Here is a 22,135-nt window from a genome sequence, read left to right on the forward strand (position 1 = left end):
GGCCAGTACTACCGCTCCCTATACATGGATTACGTGTAAATGCGCATTCAAAAGCCATTTCAATACCCCGCATATTGATAGCGGCTCCCTGATACCCGTACATTATACACAATATAATTAACCAACTATATGCGAGAGAATGCAAAAGCATTAAAATATATATTTTTCCTCCCATCTCGTATTTTTTCCATCACCATGTCCCTTTAGGGGCTCCGTAGAATGCGTCGTTTCCTTTCTAAACAGTATTCCGCTTCGGGCACATCTCTAATATGTATATGTGTATTTGCATTGTTGTGTAGAACTTAATCAGACATGCATTAGATTCTGTGGGCTTAAGTAAATGTACATTAATGAGCATGACAAACTATAAACGTCTAAGGCCACGTTCACGCAGCAACAGAATACGGTTGTCAGTTCTGTATTTGAGTCTTTAATACGGTTATATTCACAGCACACATAGTTCAGTTATTTATGGGAGTCGCATACTCACGCCGTAAATTTTCAGGACTCACAAAACATGCACTGTGTGAATTGAACCGGGCTGGACAACTAGTTGTCTGTCACGTCATATAGTGTGAGAGAGCCGTTCTGTGCTGCACAAACACGTGTCTACCGTATGCTCTTACAGTAGCTTATAGTGACAGAGATATGAGCGGAAGGTTTTAGGTTTTAGATTTAGTTCACTGTTCTCCACCAGAGCTGCTCCCGTCAGTTTTGTGTTCTACTCAGGACCCAAGTGATCCGCTCTCTACTCAGATATAAAAGCTGCTGTTTTTAATGATTGTTTGACGGATGAAGTCGTAGCTTGATTGGACTCTTGTCGTGTCAAATTATGTGACTTTTCAGTTTCATGGACGTTGGCATCTTTGATATTACTTTGGTCACTGTCGCTATGGTTCCCCATTGTACGTTCCTTCAGTCTGTATTCGACTGCTGTGTGAACGGGACAATTCGAGACTCACACTTGTAAGTAAATGCGATTGTCAATCCCAAAAACTGACAGTGTGAACGTGGCCTAAATTTGATCATCTCATTAAAGTTAAGCTGACTGATACTGCCATCAGTTTGTCACGTTCTGTGAGATTAAATTAATACAGTGGGTGGAATTAATGTCTTCAGCAGCATATTCATTTTACCTGATAGCCAGTAGCAATACATCAGCCGAACATCAAATTAAATTGTAATGTACAATTTATTTGTGCCCACAAGACATGGGCATGCACTGCAAAAAAATAATTGAAAAGAATGATAAAATAACTATATTTAGTGATGTTTCTGGTATTCCACTAGACAAATTACACTTGTATTCAAGATAAATGATCTAAAATCAAGCCTTGATATAGAGGTTGTCAGTGTTGTGCCTGAACGCGATAGTTCATGAGCTCGTTCATATTTTGGGCGAACGTGAACTGAACGAACTGTATTACTGCCTCATGAACGTTACTGTGAACTCGTTCATTCTGGTGTCTGTGAACGGCACGCTCTCTCAGTTTAACTTCGTTCAATAGGGTGCCAGATTTCTGTAGAGCCTTCCAGGCGAAAACCCGGATAAAACACATCGTAAACAGGCCTTAATATGTAGCGGAAAAACACCCAATCTGGCAACACCAGTCACCAGTGTCTCACCGCCGCATGCGTCATCAAAACAAAAAGCAGCAAGGAGGCGTTATGACAAGGTCAGTGAGGGTGGGAAAAATCTTACATTTCTGTGCAAACTTTGCCCGCCGATAAAATAATTGCTGTCTGTGGTTCTATACAAGCTGTGGAAATAATTAAAAAATAATAATAGCTCGCAGCAACATAAAAAAAAAAAAAAAAAAATGAAGTTTGAACTATGAACTGAAGTAGTTCATTTAAAAATTTGTGAACTGAACTTTGAACTAGTTCTAGAAAGTGAACATTCTAAACACTGGAAGTTGTATTATTTAAACCATGGTGTGTTGCATCTAATACCACCACTATTCCATGTTTTTCCGACAATATGTTTGTTGTAAAAGCTGATTTTTTTTTTTTATCGCAATGTGAACTGTACAGTTATTTGTTTGAAGGGTGTGTAGAGTTTGAGCTGTGGGTGTTGCTGTAGAGCCTTTGATTCAGACAGGTTCTCTGTGAGGATGGAGGGGTCAGACAGCACATTGCACACAGTTGTACTCGGAGGAAGAGAGGTCGGGCACAGGGCTGGTGGAGCATGTAGAAGTCCTTGAGATGGTCTTTGTAATAATTCCTCTTCCCACACACAGGATGTGTTCTGCTTTGTCATGGCCTATTTAATTATATTTGTTATTTGGGTCACGGCCACTTCTTTCTAAAAACCAATGGACGCTTTTTAAAGCTGCGAGTAATCTAAAAGGTGTAGATGCTTTCATGTAATAACAGATGGCGTTCTGACATCGATTCTAATTTAGTTCAATATCTGGGTTAAGGTGCATTGACTTCTAGCTAGAGGCATCAAAACACATTTCCCGTGGATTATTTTTGTGTAAATGACACAAAGAGTTCCTCTTAAAATGCTTTGTGAATCAAATCAAATATGGAAAATGTTGTCGCTCAGGATATCTTGTTTCTGTTTTATCGTTACGTATAAATTTTGTCTCTGATGTTTCTTGTCTGATTCTCTGATTGCCCTGACTTTTTTTATTAATTACTGTATTTTTTACTATTAATATCAGTATTAATAACATGTATTAATATCAATGATTTGTTCAAATTAATGACTATTAATACTAATATCAAGTCCTATTCAAATAATATATAATTTCATATCAATATGTGTTGTGTAAATGCATTATTATGATTATTATTATGTCAGTTACTGTTAATATTTATTAATTGTTAATACTTATGAAATAGTATTTATGTTAATAACATTTATTAATATTAATATTATTTTTTGATACTAAAATGAATGCCTATTAGTATCATATGTAATATCCTGTTAATATGACTAGTTAGTGTTATTATTAATAATACATATTCATATTAATGTCAGTTACTTTTTAATTAATACAAATAATAATTCATATTAGTAGAATATAACCTATTAATATTAGTCATTAGTGTTAATATTACTTATTTTTTTAATCATACTTACAATGTCAGTTCATATTAATTACTTTAATACTAAGGTTATTTTTTTTAATTAAAATACAGTTGTCCAAATATGTTTATTGTATTTGCATTACCCATAGGCCTGTTGTATATGTATGCTGCAATGCGGTTTACACGTCGCTCTACTTATTCCCAACGTGAATCCGCCTTTTAAGTGTCACTGACCTTTTACTCATGTACTTTAGTTAAAATAGTTAATCACATGGTGTGTATGAGAGCATATGAGTGTGTATTTGCCCTCAGGAGGACTTCATGTGAAGTCTGGCCTTCGAGTGTTGATGGGACCACCGAAGCAGCATCTCCCTCATTCCTCGTGTGAGGAGACATCAGACAATCTGATATTCTCGCTGGGACCAAAGTTTGACCTCACTTACAAACAGGCCTTTTATTGTGTGCTAAAACTCAGATTTGTCGTCCGCCTCAGGCCATGTACGACACATTATCATCAGTAAGAAGACACACTAAAAGGACTACTTGAAGCTTTGCCCCATTGGCCCTCCTATTTTTCATCATTAGCCCTTAGTTAATGCTTTTTGCCCAACTTCGTGCTCTTACAAAGTCGTTTTTGTTGCTTTTTTCCCCTGGCCCATTTCCACAGTAGCTTAGCAACAGGCTAATGTTTAATGCGGTTTCCAGAAGGATGTCAGTCGCGTTTAGCCGATGCACTTTATTCCAGGCCTTTTTGCTAGGTTTTATTGATACGATTGTGGAGAGGAGGAGGAAACGATGTGGAGAAAAGGTCAAAGGCCATGATACTGACACCCCTGATCTCTTTTATTATGATGTTGTGCAGCAAAAGAAAGCAAAAAGAGAAGTGAAATGTGTGGGTAGTTGTGTGTGTGTGTAAGTGTGTTCAATAATGAGTTATTATTCTTAAATGGTGTCGTTCTCCAACCCCTGCCCTCCTGACCAAAGCTTATTATGTTTCCTTTTGATCTGGCACGTTCTTATGCTATAACCCTTTCACGTTCGAGTTAAATGACCCCCAATGTGTTTTCCTGCCTCACCATTAGACATTCATTCATTCTGTCCAAACCCTACTTTATATATTTATCCATTATTATTCCATCCATTTGGTCATGTGTACAATCTGCCTTTATTTTAACTGAGATCCAACTAAAATATACAATACCTTTCAAAAGTTTATGGTCAATACGATTTTTTTAAATAAATTAATAATTTAATGGATTAAATTGATCAAAAGTGACAGTAAAGGCATTTATAATGTTACAAAATATTTCTATTTCAAATAAATGCCGTTCTTTAGACCTTTCTATTCATCAAATAAATGTATATTTTTAAAATATGAAGCAACTGTTCTCAAAAATGATAATAATATATATATTTTTTATGAGCAGCTAATCAGCATATTCGATTTTTTTTTGAAGGATCATGTGACACTGAAAACTGCATCACAGGAATACATTACATTTTAAAATATATTTAAATAGAAAACAGTTACTTTCAATTGTAATGAAATAATAAAAAAAATCTGACATTTTAAACACTATTGTGCTCATCTCACTACATCCATTATCTAACTGAACCTGTTCCAGGTTCAATACGAGTTCAACTCTATCGACAGCTTCTGTGACATGTCGATTACCTCTGACAATCATTTTGACTCGGCGCGTAGTTTGTAAACGCAAGCTAAAAATGACATGTCCAGTAATCAACTTACAGTTGTAGTCAATGCGGCGGGTTGTTGCACTGGGGTAAATGCTCAAATTTATACAGTTTTTAAAGTCCACTGAAATGCTGACCGAAGTGTGTTATTTGCAGAAAGGAGAGCCGTCAGGTCCACTGCTGGTTGAGGACGGGCGAGAGCAGCTGATGTTTGAAGTTCCTTTGAACGACTCCGGCTCAGCTGGTCTGGGGGTCAGTCTGAAGGGTAACAAGTCCCGAGAGACCGGAGAAGACCTGGGCATCTTCATCAAGTCCATCATCCACGGTGGCGCCGCAAACAAGGTAAAAGCAGCCAGCGTCAACGCTAACGTCCTTTCGTTTGAGAGCTTCAGTGATGAAAGTCACTCAAAACCTGTGCATGTCGCAACTGAACAACATACAGTGCTGATTTACAGTTCTAATAAAAATCATTTAAAATTAGAAAAGTGATTAAATACATACATACTTCAAGAAATGTATAATATATACATCTGCTCATAATACATAATTCATTCAACTTGAAATGTTAAAATTTTACGTATTTGTACATGTATTTGTGCATATTATAATTAGATTAATAAAAAGTTATTTGTGTTATTTTTACAGTATAGTATTTATAAATATTTGAAATTAGCTTTTATATTTTCATTTAATTTTAGTGTGTTTTGGTTATTTGTTTTTAAATATTTCTATTTAGCTTTCTGTAGTAGTAGTAATTTAGTACTTACACTTGTCTCAGTTAGCTTTCAAAGCAAAGTTTCAATTAATTAATTAGCACTATGTTTTGAGAAGCAATAATACAAATCTTGCTTAAATTTTGTAGAATACACCGTAGTATGCTAACTGTGATTCACCCAAAGTGGCCTCAAACTAAAAAAAAAAATAAGTAGATGAATGATCAGATGAATAGTGGCCATTATAGCCTGTTAAGATTTGTCATGGTGGTTCAGGTTATGCCGTATCTGTTGTAATAGGTGAACCTTAGCAGGTGTCGTCAGAGAGATATGAATACTCGTCTCCTGTCCTCAATCAGTCCAGTCAGGCAGCAGGTGGTGTGTGTGTGTGTGTGTGTGTGTGTGTGTGTGTGTGTGTGTGTGTGTGTGTGTGTGTGTGTGTGTGTGTGTGTGTGTGTGTGTGTGTGTGTGTGTGTGTGTGTGTGTGTGTGTGTGTGTGTGTGTGTGGATAAGGCCACATCTACTGGCCCCTATCAGCACTGTGATCAAGAGTGGGCTCACAGGTGGAGCTGCGTCTCTGGCCCCTATCAGCACTCCAGTGGAGAGCGAGCTGCATCACAGGACTCCATCGGAGAGACGCTCAAAGAAATAGACATTTTCAAAGGCTGAGCTCTTCATTTGAGTTCGGCCGTTCACCCTTATCACTCGCATTCTGTTGCTCCTTAAAGAGATAGTTCACCCAAAAATGAAAATTCTGTCAGTATTTACTCACCCTCATGTTGTTCCAACCCGTAAGACCTTCGTTCATCTTCGGAACACGAATTAAGATATTTTTGATTAAATCTGAGAGCTGGATCACTCCTCCATAGGCTTCTAAGCGATTGAAACTTGTTCCCTGAAAAGTTATTAAAGACATCGCTAAAATAGTCCAAGTGACTACAGTGGCTCAATCTTAAGTTTATCAAACGACGAGAATACTTTTTGTGCGCAAAACCCCCCCAAAAATAACGACTTTATTTCAAGTATTCATTTCCTACTCTGTGGGCCACGAGTGAGTTCATGTAGTGTAATAGCGTAAGCTTCTGTTGTTGTACGTCACACGCATCACACACATGACCAGCGTCGGCCAATAGTGAGCCTACATGTGACGTACAACACAGACGCACTACGCTATCACACTACGTGAACTCACTCGAGGCTCACAGAGAAGGAAATGAATAGTTGAAATAAAATCGTCATTTTTGAGGGGTTTTGCGCACAAAAAGTATTCTCGTCGCTTGATAAACTTAAGATTGAGCCACTGTAGGTCAAGGTCAAGGTCAAAGTTTATTTATATAGCACCTTTTAACAACATGAATGTTGAACAAAGTGCTTAACAAAAAAAATCAGAATACACATTCAGTAAATCGGAGCATATCAAAAATTTTCAAACCAAATAGACCTAAAAAATCAAACAGAACATTTATAGTAAGTAAAAAAAATCTAACCTGGCGACATCGACAAAACTGCAACCCCATAGCATTTCAAAAATGCATACAGCATTTGAACAAGTTTTTTAATAAGCTTGAGAAAAAAGGTATGTTTTAATTGATGCTTTAAAAACATTTAATGAAGGAGAAGCTCTAATCAGTAAAGGTAGTGTATTCCAAAGTTTAGGAGCATAGACTGCAAAGGACCTATCTCCTTTTGTTTGTCCTTTAAACGAGATTTTGGTATGTTTAATAAAAGCTGAGATGACGATCTAAGTGATCTCTGAGGAGAATAAGAACTTAAAAGTTCTAATATATAAATAGGGGCCAGTCCGTGAAGAGCTTTAAACACGTACGTTAAAACCTTGAAATCAATTCACTGTAGTCACTTGGACTATTTTAACGATGTCTTTAATAACTTTTCGGGGCTGGCAAGTTTCAATCCCTTTAGAAGCCTATGGAGGAGTGATCCAGCTCTCAGATTTCATCAAAAATATCTTAATTTGTGTTCCGAAGATGAACAAAGGTCTTACGGGGTTGGAACAACATGAGGGTGAGTAAATACTGACAGAATTTTCATTTTTGGGTGAACTATCCCTTTAAGCACTTCAAGATTGAGATAAAATGGGCATGCATTTAGAAACTCCATAATTTCTAGAGTAAATGATCGGAATGCAATTATTCTGCTTAGTAATACAGAAAAACATGTTGTTGGCTATCTTTGGAGCTCTTCATGATGTGGCGTCCTTCACGAGGGCTTTAAAAAGCCGTCTTGGGTTGTGATCTTCCAGACCGTCTGCTTGTGTATGCATGAGTATATTTTCTCAATAGATGGGCACAAGTGTTTGTGTCCGTTCTGCCTGAGACCCCCTCCCAGGTCGGTATCAGTGGTCTGCGGTCAGTGACCCCGCTCAAGGGTCAGGATCATCCGCCGTGACACAGACTCTCAGGAGTCTTTAGCGGCTCCAGTGGCTTTTAGCTGCTAATCTCCTTTGTCCCTCCTCAGCTGAGTTTTATTTAGGAAACCACAGCTGTGAACCTTAATCCAATTCACTCCGATCTGGTCCTTTCACTCTAATGACATGCATCTATAATTGTATCTGAATTCATAGTGGGATGTATTAAACATTTAACAGTGGGGCTAGACACTGCATAAATGTTTTTAAATCACACTATAGGGCTTTAGTGCTGGGAGTAGCTAGCTGAAAATAGCACTGCTACTAACTTAACTACTTGTTGTAATGTGACAGTAACTCAGCCGTTCTCAAACTTTTCTGTCCCCCCCTAAAGAGTAGTGGCGGTTCATTGAAAAGTAGAGATTCAAAAGAACAGTTTGTTCACAAATCGGGTTTAAAGTATATTTAATGCTATCATCTTGAATGAGATGTGTATGTGTATTTTGTGCTTAATTATACTGCTCTTGATATACAGGTGGATTTTATATCTTATAGTAGTACAAATTTAAGAGCTTTTAAATACATCTATAACTAGTACTATGGTATGTAGTTAGGTTATTATTATTATTTCTTATTTAATTTTGGCACTGAATCTGTAGGTAAATAAATGTATATATCTACCTAATATATATATATATATATATATATATATATATATATATATATATATATATATATATATAAACTTGATAAACTAAAGATTGACCCACTGTAGTTCAAGGTCAAGGTCAAAGTTTATTTATATAGCACCTTTTAACAACATGAATGTTGATCAAAGTGCTTCACAAAAAAAAATCAGAATACACATACAGTAAATCAGAGCATATCAAAAAAATTCAAACCAAATAGACCTAAAAAATCAAACAGAACATTTATAGTAAGTAAAAACAAATCTAACCTGGCGACATCGACAAAACTGCAACCCCATAGCATTTCAAAAATGTATACAGCATTTGAACAAGTTTTTTTTAAGGTTGAGAAAAAAGGTAGGTTTTAATTGATGCTTTAAAAACATTTAATTTTATTAATTATATATATATATAAATGTACTATGTGTGTACAGTAGTACTATAGTAAAAATGTAAGTGTTACATTTTTACATATTAAAAATAACATATTACATGTTACATATTTACATTATATATTAAAGATATTAATCTTTCTATAACCACTATGATTTGGGACTCGATAATACAAATAATAAAAATAGTACAAACTTTAATGAAGTTAGTGAAGTGCTTAGTGTAGCTATTAGCTGACAACTTTTTAGAAAAGTTTTTTTTTTTTCACAGACGTTTACCTACTATAAATTCTGAGTAGCTCTACGTGTTGAGTAACATTGGTGTTTGTCTTGCCTTGTTTGCAGGATGGTCGCTTGCGTGTCAATGACCAGCTTGTAGCTGTTAACAGTGAATCCCTGCTCGGACGCTCCAACCACGATGCCATGGAAACCCTGCGCTACTCCATGTCGACTGAAGGGAACCTCAGAGGAACCATCCAGCTGGTGGTTCTGCGTGCTCTGGAGCGCTCGCCTGCACAGGTATGCCCAGTACCTGTACCGTACCATGTGTACCACTACAGACCGCTTACCCGCAGGGCCTCTGAACCCAGGTCACTGGCCACAGCCCGCTGGTATCACCACTATTGCCATCACAGGCTATCCGGTGACCTCTGAATGGTAGGCCCTGTTTAAACCTGGTATTAAGATGTGTTTTGGTCGATCTGATCACAAGTAGATGAGGCAGACACATTCCTGTATATACCTGGGGTTTTAATCCATCTCTTTTGTCCACTTTCAACCACTTCTGTCCTGATTTCTTTAAGGGGAGGGTTTATGGGCTGGTAAATGTATGGGTTTTTCAAATCTTTCAATCTAAAGGACAAAATAAGCTCTCCCAATTTACATTCAAACACAAAAAGGATGATGGAAAACATACGGAGAGCAGCAGATTTAGTTTCTGTGCTGTAAGTGTGTTAGAAATCAGGAATGGTGAGACAACATTGTGCTTGGTACATTTGACTTCTTCCAACTAAACTTGGATCTTAATGCCGACAAACTTTAAATCCCGTCTGGCTAGCACATTTACACATTAGGTCAGTAGATGGAGAGAAGACAGTCTTTTGTCGCTGTTCCAACACATTCGACCACATGAGTGTTTACGCTACGAAAGCAATCCTGTTGAATGCGTGGATGAAAGTGGTCAAGCTCAAAATGTTTTAGACCCCGTTTACACCTGTATTTAGTGTTGTCCACTTGTAATTCGATCGACCAAAATGCATCTTAATTCCTGGTGCAAACAGGGCCTTAGCTATTGTGCACAAGGAAACACACACACATGCTGTGGCTGAAAGGGGAAAATGGTTTGGACTTCCTCCTTATTCTAAGATTTAAATTACTTAAGTACTGTTGTTATCCTACAAGGAGAACAGAAAATATAGGCTTCTGATTAAAAAGCTGTGTGCCAATAAAATTGTTAAGTACTTAAAGCTAAACAAAGTTAAAAAAGAACAAACAAAATTGGGGTCTGTTAAATGAGTTGCCATGTGAGGCATTGCAGTATCGTTGTGGACATTTGGGATGGAGGTCCTTGAAATTAAATCAGTAGAGATTTTTTTTTATTTTTTTTACACATTGAAGATTGTTCTTTTCCTTTTTTCCCCTTGACTTCATGAGAAAGCACTTGTTCTTCTCTACTGCTTCCTGCTTATATACTAACTTTGTGCACATGCTTGTACAGTATATTAATTTACTATTTTCACTTATTTATTAATGGAACATATAATTGTCAATGTCTGCTTTTCTTTTACTTCTTTTCTGTATCGCTGAAGTTTTCTTATTGAATAAAATAATCTCAAATCTTTGCATGCACTCTGTTTCCTTTTAACCCTCTGGGCTCTTCTTCCTGGATCTTCTCTGTTTATCATCTAAAGAGCATGTGTGTCATGCTTTTTTTTCTTTCAGATTTTGAGAGATTTATCCAGTTCTTAAACTTTAAGAGTTGCTGGATAGAGTTGTGTATGCAGTGTACACACTACCGTTTAAAAGTTTGGGGTCCTTAAGATTTTTTTACCTTTTTCTTTTTGTTTTTTTAAAGAATTTTATATTTTTATTCAGAAAAGATGCATTAAATTGACAGTGACAGTAAAGAACATCTATACAATAAATGCTGTTCTTTTGACCTTTCTATTCATCAAATAATCCTTAAACTTATCACTGTTTTCAACATTGATAATAATAAGAAATGTTTCTTGAGCAGAATAGCAGCATATTAGAATTATTTCTGAAGGATCTGAAAGATTCTGAATGACAATGCTGAAAATTCAGCTTTGCATCACATGAATTAATAACATTTAAAAATATACTAGATAAACTAATTATATATTAAATAAATATTTATTTTTTTACTGTATTTATAATTAAATAAATGCTTTATCGGCAAGCATTGGACTTCTTTGAGAAACATAAAAAAAAAGACCCCAAACATTTGAACAGTGGTGAATATGGTAAATCTGATCAAAATATTCTGAAAATCACAAAAAACGAAATATTGAAGAGGAAATTACATGACTCAACGGGTGAACATTATATTTAAGAATGCGAACGCATTAGAAAGCAAGAATCTGAGAGGCATAACATTGCTTTAGATCAATGCATTTCAGTTGAGTCTATATTCTCTTATAGGCAGTAAATGTACTAAAAATATGCAATGGTAACCCATGCATTTCCACTAAACACCTGTTTGAAACCTTCAGTGTCTTTAGGTCTTCAGTGTATATATAGGTTTTGTTTGTGCTTGTATTAATGGGACACTCACACAAGTTTCTCCCTCTTTTAATATTGTCAGCTTTACATGTGTTTCAGGGGGTCCGCCATGTTCACTGGGGTCCCCCTTTTGTTAATGTGGTGGTAAGTTTAAGAAGTCACTCTGTGTATTAAAGAACCTGCATGACAATATCCTTGATAATAGATGCGGTTTCACATGATTAAATCAGGCATAAAAAAATACAAATTAAATTTTACATGATAATGGAGACAACTGGAGTTTCCAAACTCCAGTTGTATATATGGAAAATGTTTATCACTTCAGGAAATAGGTGTCTTTGTTATCAATATATGTTTTTTCCTTTCTTTTATGGGAACTAGTGTTAACATGCATTTTGTTGGGGAGGTGGATCAATTTCCATGAGTCAGCGGCTCACCAAAACAATTTCTCAGCCAAGAGATAATAAAAAACTGCTGGAAGTTTTTCATTTGATCTTCCGAGGTCACTTGGTAAAGTTTCCAAATGCTTAGAAATATTCAAATGTGACTTGATTCGAATTTAAAGTCTTTGTATCCAAGGTTAAACTGGGATGGTTCATCAATTCCGACAGCTTCTCATCAACGTCCAATGAAAATGAAGACAAATAGTTATTGACTCCACTTTCAGTGGTCTGACTTTGGGTGGTTGAAAACTGGAGTATTATTGGGGAACATTAGCTTATCCTCTACCCAATCTAGTGGTAGAAAGATGGTGATCGGTGCGGGCGGTAATGACGCTCAATAGAAGGTGATGTGTCGCTGAGATGCATTCTTCATTAACCACATGCAGACGGAGCGATCAATATGCCATTAATCACCCAGACAGAGTTGAGTGATAAGAGAACGAGTGGGAGGTTAGAGAATCAAAAGTGTTTGTGGACTAAACTTGATGAAATGGTTCCTCAATTCAAGAAAAAAATACTGAATTAAAAAAAAAAAGTATATATAAAACCAATTAACATGGTATTATCATGGATTTTTGGACTTTGGTAATACTAGATTAATACTAGACAAAAAAGTAAATTTTCATACCATGGTACATTCAAAGTATTCCATCACTGTGCCATGGTACCGGTACCAGCACAGCACTTTTTTGTAAGTATTTGTAATCATTTTTTGTAATCGCTCCTGTTCAAAAGTTTGGGGTCAGTAAGATTGTTTAATGTTTTTCAAAGAAGTCTCTTATACTCACCAAGGCTGCATGTGTAGGATGAAAAATACAGTAATATTGTGAAATATTATTGCAATTTAAAGGATCTATTCTATTTGCATATATTTTCAAATGTAATTTATTCATGTGAGCTGAATTACTCCAGTCTTCAGTGTCACATGGTCCTTCAGAAATCATTCTAATATGCTGATTTGCTGCTCAAGAAACATTTCTAATTATTATCAATGTTGAAAACAGCACAATATTTTTGAGGAAACCATGATACATTATTTTAATGAATAGAAAGTATGTATTTGAAATATTTAAAATCTTTACTGTCACTTTCAATCCATTTCATGCATCCTTGCTGAATAAGAGTATTCATTTCTTAAAAAACAAAACAAAAGTAGATTTCATGTGAAACCTCCATCTTTGTTCCTCGTTCCTCTCCTTCCTGTTTCTTCCCGCCCAGTCTGATATCTAATCCCGTTACCTCGCTGGATCTCCTCTTGCTCAGCAAGTTAATCAGATTACGCCATGGGTTCCATGAATGAAAGGCAAAGTTTGTGTTTTAATGAAAGGCTGCCCGGGGCTACCCTGAGGGTTCCTGACCTCAGCTCACCCTCACTGCTGCCCGTGTGAAGAGGGGAGGAGACATCCATGGGTTTAGGCTCTAGTTTTGTTGGCTCTTTGTCTTCGACGGTGGATCCAAGCTCCCTTGTCATTGTTGTCTGATTAAGACGGGCAGCGCACAGTCTTTGAAGGTGTCAGAGAGATTCTCGGTGTGTGTGTGTGGTGTTGTGGGACACTGAATGACAATATGATCGTGCTGACTGATGCAAGGAGAAATTATACTTTGACATTTTCTTCAGATGCTAGTGCTTGTCAAGGCATTGTGATGCAGTTGCTAGGGTGCTCTAGGTGGTTGTTTTTATTTTGTGGTTGCATTTTATCATCCACCAGGCACAATTCATTCTTCTACTCAAACCACATGATTTGAGATGTCATTCATGTCTGTTTCACACATGGTGCTGCATGCGTTTTGCATGCAAGATTAGATTTAGTACTAGTTTTGCAAGATTAGTACTAGTGGTCAAGGGTTTGTTTAAATCAGTGTGAGCAATAGTAATAGTGATCCTCGCTTTAACAAGCCCCACTAATAAGGACGATGCAGCGGTTGAAGTCAGTGGGAGGGGAACATGTAAATCAATCATTTCGACTTTTTAAATTGACTTTTCATTTTTAGTTTCCCTCCGTCTGGATTCTAGCAGTTGCTGTCCCATCATTCTTCAAGTACTTTTTGATATTTTCCTGCCAGCTCTCTATTTTCGTGTGTTAGACACATGCATACATTAACCGTTGTCAAGGCACAGATCACAGTGAAAGACAGCGAAAAATGTTGCTCATCTCAGCATAGGGCGTTTTCGAGTCGTTTTTATGACAAACATAATCTCTGAGGAGAAAGAGAGCCTGGGAATCAGTTGTTTGGTCCATTGATGATTCCTGTGCGTCTGGAGAGACAGCGAGCAGGAGGCAGATGACAAGAGTGACGTTTCCACGTGTGAAGAACCATCATCCCCGCTAATGACTGTCCTCCAGCTGAGGCTTAACGTCGGAACAAAAGAACGAGGCTTTCATCTGTTTTCCCCCGCCATGTGGAATAGTACGGTATGAATGCATTTAAGCACACTTTGATATGGTGATATCCTAATACCTTTCATGTCCGTCCAGTGAGTCTGGGCTGTGAGTAGTGTGTTTGCGTTTGTAGCATGTGGTTTGTATGACAGTCTAAAGTCTACAGTGTTCCTCCTCTGGGTTAGCCGTCCATACAGTGACATCTGTAGCTCCTTTTGTCGTCTGAGAAGAATCCATCAGGACGGATCATTCGGTGGCCTCACGTCTTCATATTGACACGTGTTTCCGTATCTGTCTTGACTAGTACTGTCTGGCAGGATTGCCTTTGGCTTATGAATATTTCTAAATATGTCAGGGTTGCTTTTATCCTTTTGTCATTTACAGTTTGTTTTCAACAGATTTTTTTTTTCTAGATCAGGGTAGTTTTCTCTCCATTTTTTCTTGTTGAGATGTGATGTCTTTAAGTCTATGCAGTTTTCTGTCTAAAACATGCACGATTTTACACTACCATTGAAAAGCTTGGGGTTCGCAAGGTTTTTTTCCGAAAGGCATTTATTTTACCAAACGACAGTAAAAATATTAATATTGTTAAATATTATTACAATTTAAAATATATCTTACATATTTTAAAATTAAATTTATTCCTGTGATCAAAGCTGAATTTTCAGCATCATTACTCCAGTCTTCAGTGTCACATGATCCTTCAGAAATCATTCTAATATGTTGATTTGCTGCTCAAGAAACATTTCTGATTATTATTATCATCCATGTTTAAAACAGCTGTGCTGCTTAAACTGTATGGAATGCAAGCTTTTATGGAAAGCATGATGCATTTTTATTTCGTCATTTTGATATTCGGATGAATAGAAAGTTAAAAAGAACAACATTTATTTGAAATACAAATCTTTTGTAACATTATCAATGTTTTTACTGTCACTATTAGTCAATTTAATGCAGCCTTTCTGAATAAGAGTATTTATTTATTTCCCACCTCAAAAAAATATACAGACCCAAAACTTTGAGCGGTAGTGTAGGTTTCTTGCTTTCAGGTATGGAGCATCATGATGTGTCGTGCTACTTTTGATGAAAATGACAAGAAACTAAATGTTTATATAGATTTCAATACATTTCATGCATGCATGGGAGGGTAAGTTGAGAGTAAGTAAACCATTTTTGAGTGAACTCGTTGTTGCACTGCATGGCACGTTTCCTCTTGTTGTCAGTCTGACAGCATGACCCCAACATGGGACAGATATGGAAGTTGGTCACCATGCTTTAAAAATGTCTGTGTTTGTTGACAAGCCTTTCTCCCCATTAGCATCTTCCAGATCACTGTTTTGTATAAGTCTATTAATTCTCTACAAATTTTAACTCTCTTCTAGGAAATTCAGGAAGACAGTCAATCTCTCCCTAGAAACGACTCTCCTGTTCATCATCATCCTAACAACAACTACACCAACAGTTCCATCCCACCATCCACAGAGAACAGCCGTATTTATGAAGCTGCTCCTGGTAAGTGCTCACAAGCATTGATTAAATTGCTGGAGTTCACAGAAAGTTGCTGTACTGTTAAGTTCCTACCAGACCATGTGAGGAGAGCGGTAATATTTCCTCCGAGCGCCTTCCTGAAGATCCCGCTCAGGGGCGCTCGCTCGACCCAGAATGCCCTGTGTGATATGCTGGTTTGAGAATATGTGAAATAAGCAATAGCTCTAAGGTTATGGAGTTCATATATTGTTTGAATTAAGTTGCGAACCTTATACATAAATGCAAAGTAAACATCTAAATTTAGAACGAAGGAGAAGAAATTGAAGGGGTTGTGTGGAGAAACTAAGTTAGCGAAGATTCATTTTGTGATAAACTCACAGTTATGTTCTTTTTCGTTGTTTGCTTAGGGGTAAAACAAAGTTTAAACACTGTTGAAGCAATATATTGTTAACAAACATACTGATGCCATCCACTCTGATGAGAGCGTCGTTTAGATGGATATGTGACCCGTGCTGGAAAAATGAGTCGCAATGAGCACATTTTGAGCGAATTTATTTTCACATTCCCTATTAAAAAACCTTCAAAATGATGTATGATTTGTTGGAATCAGACAAAACATGATTGCTGACTCTATCGACTTCAAACATGTGTAGCTCAAAGTCCATTTTTGAGAAAAATCAAGTTAAAGTTTTCTGAAGGTTCCAAAACAAAATCACCTAGCAACCATACCTTAAAATCCCTGGTAATAACACCAAATTTGGCAAACACCAAGTCAAACCCAAATATCTATAGGACAAATATTTATTCAACTTTTTCCTATGATACCACAATTGTTTGTTTAACATGAATGAAACAGACAGCCTTTATATTAAGACCTTCTGTACCGCACGGATCTAATATAATGTTACACATCAGATGATATTCCCCAACAGTAAACATAACGTCCACTTAAGACATAACAGATAGTCTAATGTTTGCGTGAATACTCACCAAAACAGATATTTTCAAATACTGTTATTCTGAGTAGGCTATGTGTATGTCGGGATCGTGTGCTGTCTTTGTTCGCTGGCTTTGGATCTGTCAGTCACCGCGAGTAAGATCGTTTTGTTTACATCAGCATGAGTTTAAACATCACATTTCATTGGTTCAGACTCATGCCATCGAGAATTTGCTATGAATATTCACAAAGTTGGAATTCTGCGCTTTAAAACAATATCAAACTTGTGCTGAGGGGAAGTACAGTCGTCGTGAAGCAAGCAGAGAAAAATGGCATTTTTCATGAACAAAGAAAAAAAATAAAGATACTTTTAGATGTTTAATTGCTATTTGGAGCATCGGGATCACTAGACAAGGTCTTAACACATTTTTGTGAACCTCAAATTCACAGAACATTTCTCACTTGTTTTGCCTGTAGGTGGTAATTAGTCCATGCGCATTACAACTAATTTTTCCAACAGGGGTCACATATGTAAATATGTACACTTTCCTCTCAATAACAAAATAAACATAAAACAAAAACAAAAGCGATGAGAAAACAGCATGAGGTCTGCAATTCGGCACTCCAGTCACGTCACCTTAATTTATACCATTTATAGGAAATTGCTTTAAAGCCACAAATATCATAACTGTTATCTATAGGCCTACTGTAATGAGATATTTACGAAGTTAATCACAAACAAAAAGACGTATGGTACAGAGAAGTTTCATGTCGTAGTGGGATTTGAGCGAATGTCGTTTTACCGGTGAACGTTTGCTTGAGCGATTGAAGGTAGTGCACTGGAAATATTGAGCAGAGCGTCACACCACTCTGGTTCTTACTGGGCTTCCTGGACAGCTGCGGTTTCCAACTGGATCATGTGACGGATCACATTGTTTCGCATGATCGCTTTGGTGGTGGTCGCCAAATCACGTTCTGTGTGAATGCACCTTCACTTATTGAGTGCATTTTTAACAGAACACCAAACGATAAAAGTAATTGCTTTTATATAATGTTAAGTGCTTACATCTAAATTCTCTCACTGTTAAAGAAACAAAAGAAATTGATCAGTGCTCAGCAACAGAAAGCATGCGTTCATCATCAACACCAGGTGAAGAGAGCTTTGCTCCTCTGTAAGAGGACCAAATGAGTTATTTTTCTCTGCCATCTCATTTTCCATGCAGGCGTAGCTTTCCATTAGCTTTTTCGACATATACAAGTTGGAAATCTGCCCATCTCATCAATAGGGATGAAAAAGCCAATGACGATATTTTTGCTACGTTTCCTTCCGTTTTTATGCGACGCGGCCTGACCTTGAAATCATTAAGCTGATGAAATGGATTCTAAGTGGGCCTTATTAGCATACTCGCAATTGCGCCGAGCGCTCGAGAACGGATAACAAACTGTTTTAAATTCACACTATTCTTTCCCTGCGCTCTCCAGAGAGTTGCTGTGCCAACACAAAAGGCGGTTTCCATGTTTTTTGGAAACCATTGTTTACTGATTAGCGTCTCTTGTCCGTCAAAGTATGTGACTGTACTTTAGTCGCACAAAGAGGGATGTGATATTTACACACATCTCATTTTAAATTCAGATTACTTTCCATACTCGTTTCAGTTAGATTTGGTAAAATCTGAAAACAATTCAAGCAGAACTCGTACAAATGGCATTTTGTTGAGTTTTAACGAGGTATAGTTTTTAATCACGTGTTTTTTACCAGCATTAATATTTCATGTCACTGCATATGACAGTCACTCTGGACTCACGATTTGATAAATGTCTAAATGGTGGAAGAAACTGGGACAGTAGTGCAGAACATTGAGCAGTAATGGAGATATTCCAGTGTTATTGCTAACATTAATCTGAACATCGTGTGGTCATTGAGAAGGTCTCAAACACAGCCGTGTGTTTTTCTCACATGATTCACAACTGAGTGAACGTGGTCAAGTGTGTCTTATTCCTCGTAATGGCAGGATTTTCAGTTTTTCAGAAAGAAATTACTCACCCTCATTTCATTTCAAACCTGTATGACTTTATATTTCTCAGTGGAATGCAAAAGGACATGTTAGTCAGGTCGCACATTGCTTTTTCATACAACAGAAGTGAACTACGGCTGTTGAGCTCTAAAACTGACAAAAAACACAAATCTTCTGAATCCATACAATGGCTTTGTGTGATGGACATCCGCTCTAATAATGGTATATAACATTAAATCTCATATTTCCAAACAGCTCCACACAGATCCCATGGCGAAAGACAGGAACTGCCGGAGGAGGACTACGATGAAGATGATTTCCCCCCTCCACCTTCTGACCAGGACCTGCTGGAAACAAACCTTCTGCACAAACACCAACAAGATCGGTTCGTTATAGAGCTCAGAATAACATCAGAAATGATAACCGTAGTTCATAGAATTTCTTTGAGTTCTCATATCATGAAACCAGATAATCTGGTACTTTGATCAACGCTCAGTATCCTGAAGGCTTATTTCAAAGACTTGAACACAATGATACCATGTAGAAGAATTATTTATGCCATTATCTAGTTGTGCCATCAAATATTCTTTCAAATACCTAATTTTATCCACTTATTCTTATTTACTTAATATACACACACACGCACGCACGCACGCACGCACGCACGCACGCACGCACGCACGCACGCACGCACGCACACACACACACACACACACACACACACACACACACACACACACACACACACAGACAGAGAGAGAGAAACAATCACATATAAAATGGTTGACAGAAATTAAATTAATTTGATTGTAAATAGTCTTGTATTTTATTCAGTACTAAAAACGTATGAGATTTCTCAAGATAATACTTTTATGCAGCAAGGATGCATTAAATTGATCAAAATTGACTGTAAAGACATTTATAAAGTTTCTGTTTCAAATAAATGCTGTTCTTTTAAACTTTCTTTTGCTCTTTTATACTGAAGCAGCACAACTGTTTTCAACACTGATAATAATAAGAAGAAATGTTTCTTGAGCAGCAAATCAGCATATTATAATTTCTGAAGGATAATGTGACGCCGAAGACTGGAGTAATGATACTGAAAAATAGATTTGTCTCACAGGAGTAAATTATATTTCAAATATGAAACAGTTAATTTAAATTGTAATAGTATTTCATAATATTACTATTTATAGTGTATTTTGATCAAATAAATGCAGCCTTGGTGAACATCAGAGGCTTCATTCAGAAACCTTTTATTCCCAAACTTTTGTATTTTAAGTGTTTTATACTTATACTACCGCATTACATGATGTTGCTTAGATATTAGATCAACCAAACTGACTTGTAAAAAACAATAAGCAGAGAATGCATTGCCATCAAGAATTTTTTTTATCTGTCTTGTAGGGCTGAAATGGAGCCTGTTTCCAATGTGAACCACCCCAACAACCAACAATACCCTCAACGACAGAAAGTCCCAGATTACTCCAACAACAGGTCCTCCAAGAGCATGGATTTAGGTATGGAAACACACACATATACCACATCTACCAGAAACTAGCCACAAAATAATGTCCAGATAAAATGAACTACATCTTGTGGACATAGTTTTAACACCCAACTCAATTAACCAAGGCTGACCAGCACAAAAATATACGCAAAATCACTAATTCCCCATCTTACAGCCCGGTTTGGAGTGCTAGGATGGAGCAAACTACCACAATCTAGCATACTATACTGGGACTGTTCAGACTGCACCCTGACAATGACTTGAAGTGCTATTTCTGTGCATTTATCGCTTGGTTAACTTAGCTTGTGGGAGGTTGGTCAATAAGACGCAGGTTTTTGAAGTGAAATAGTGTGTGTTATAGTGTTGCAACTGTTCTTAAAGCCTTATAGAAAAACCTAAAGGTTATACTGAGACTTTTTAAGGTTTTGGTCTGTATTTCTGAACATAGTGGAAACCGATTGCCTTCGGTGCAAAATAAAGCCCTATAGCTACACATTTCCCAGTATTCGCCATGGATGACCCCGATAACTTATCCTCTCTCTTTTCCACCGGCTTCGGAAACATGAAGGATATTTCTGTGCTCCACAACGGGAAGTTTTCGCCCGTTTCCAATTACATTTCATTAGGGTGGAGTATTGGCTTCAGCGCCACTGCCACTGCGCTAATCTCCTCACTGCTGAAAGCTGATTGGTTTTCATTACCCACATCTCATAGTGTCTTGCTTTTCTGCCATCTTTTATCCTCCATCCAGACCTTTTCCCCTCTATTTATATCTTTATCTTTCTCTCTTACTTTTTCATTTTGTTCTTTAAGTTACTCTTTCAATTTTCCAGTTGCCGTTTCTTTTTGTCCTTTTTTAATGTCTTTTACCTTTTTTCACTTCTTTTTGTCCTTTTTTATTTCTATTTAAATGAATGTATACACTATTGATGTAGTTTTAAACTGATTAAATGTAAGTCTTTAAAAATGTCCTTAAGAAGAATAATCATATTGTTACAAAGGCATCAGTATTAGGTCATTCACTAAAAATATTTATAACATTTGTGGCTTTTGTAATTTTTAGAAGTATAATTTTTTATCTATTACTATTTTCATATTTCTACATTTCTTTTTTCTTTTTTCATTTAACATTCAAAATAAAACCATAGTAATTTAAAAAAGGATTATTCATTCAAGGTACATATTAATAATAATTTAACAAAAAGTGCATCAATTTAGAATCATTAGGGTGCATATATGTGGTTGCTTATATTTTGTTTAAACTAAATTATTTAAAGTTTTCAATTTCGAGTCTTAGATAAAGCTGTAAAATGCATGCAAATTTCATAAACGATTACCATCAAATGGATTGTTTTTGGAGGGTTTTTGGGTAATGGATTTCCAGTCAGGGTCATCTGTAATGCGACTGAAGTTGAGAGCAATTCCAGACATTTACTCTAGCGTTAAGCGCTGTCAGCTTAATACAGGTCATTTATATCCAAATACAAAAATAGCCAGCATGTTTATTCATTGTAAATTACAAGCGTTCTACAAACCTTTAAGGTAATATATCCATCACCCAAGGGTCCACTTTTCTTGTCCTCAAGATGCATAATTTCAGTCTGGCTAATGTTTTCCACTGTGATATTGCGAAACGTTGAAAGACAAAGGTTTTCTTCAGTCAAGCGTGATCCCTATGAAAGATTTGGCTGGAGTTTTGGCTCGGCTCGAGTCTCTCAGAAAGAGC

The 22,135-nt window shown here is 36.7% G+C and overlaps 1 protein-coding gene across 2 annotated transcripts in view; it reads left to right on the forward strand.

The window, feature by feature from the left end:
* The window catches only part of pard3ba (par-3 family cell polarity regulator beta a), a 168,236-nt gene that overhangs the window by 73,550 nt on the left and 72,551 nt on the right, over window positions 1–22,135 (forward strand). For both annotated transcript variants that reach the window (XM_077205378.1, XM_077205379.1), the window contains exons 11-15: window positions 4,891–5,076; window positions 9,239–9,412; window positions 15,842–15,971; window positions 19,155–19,284; window positions 20,307–20,419. In XM_077205378.1, the coding sequence (XP_077061493.1) occupies window positions 4,891–5,076; window positions 9,239–9,412; window positions 15,842–15,971; window positions 19,155–19,284; window positions 20,307–20,419 (733 nt within the window). The remainder of the gene's footprint in view (window positions 1–4,890; window positions 5,077–9,238; window positions 9,413–15,841; window positions 15,972–19,154; window positions 19,285–20,306; window positions 20,420–22,135) is intronic.

Source organism: Siphateles boraxobius, unplaced genomic scaffold (assembly GCF_051911475.1).
Source record: "Siphateles boraxobius isolate OS27281-9 unplaced genomic scaffold, OSU_SipBor_1 53, whole genome shotgun sequence".
Taxonomy (NCBI): domain Eukaryota; kingdom Metazoa; phylum Chordata; class Actinopteri; order Cypriniformes; family Leuciscidae; genus Siphateles; species Siphateles boraxobius.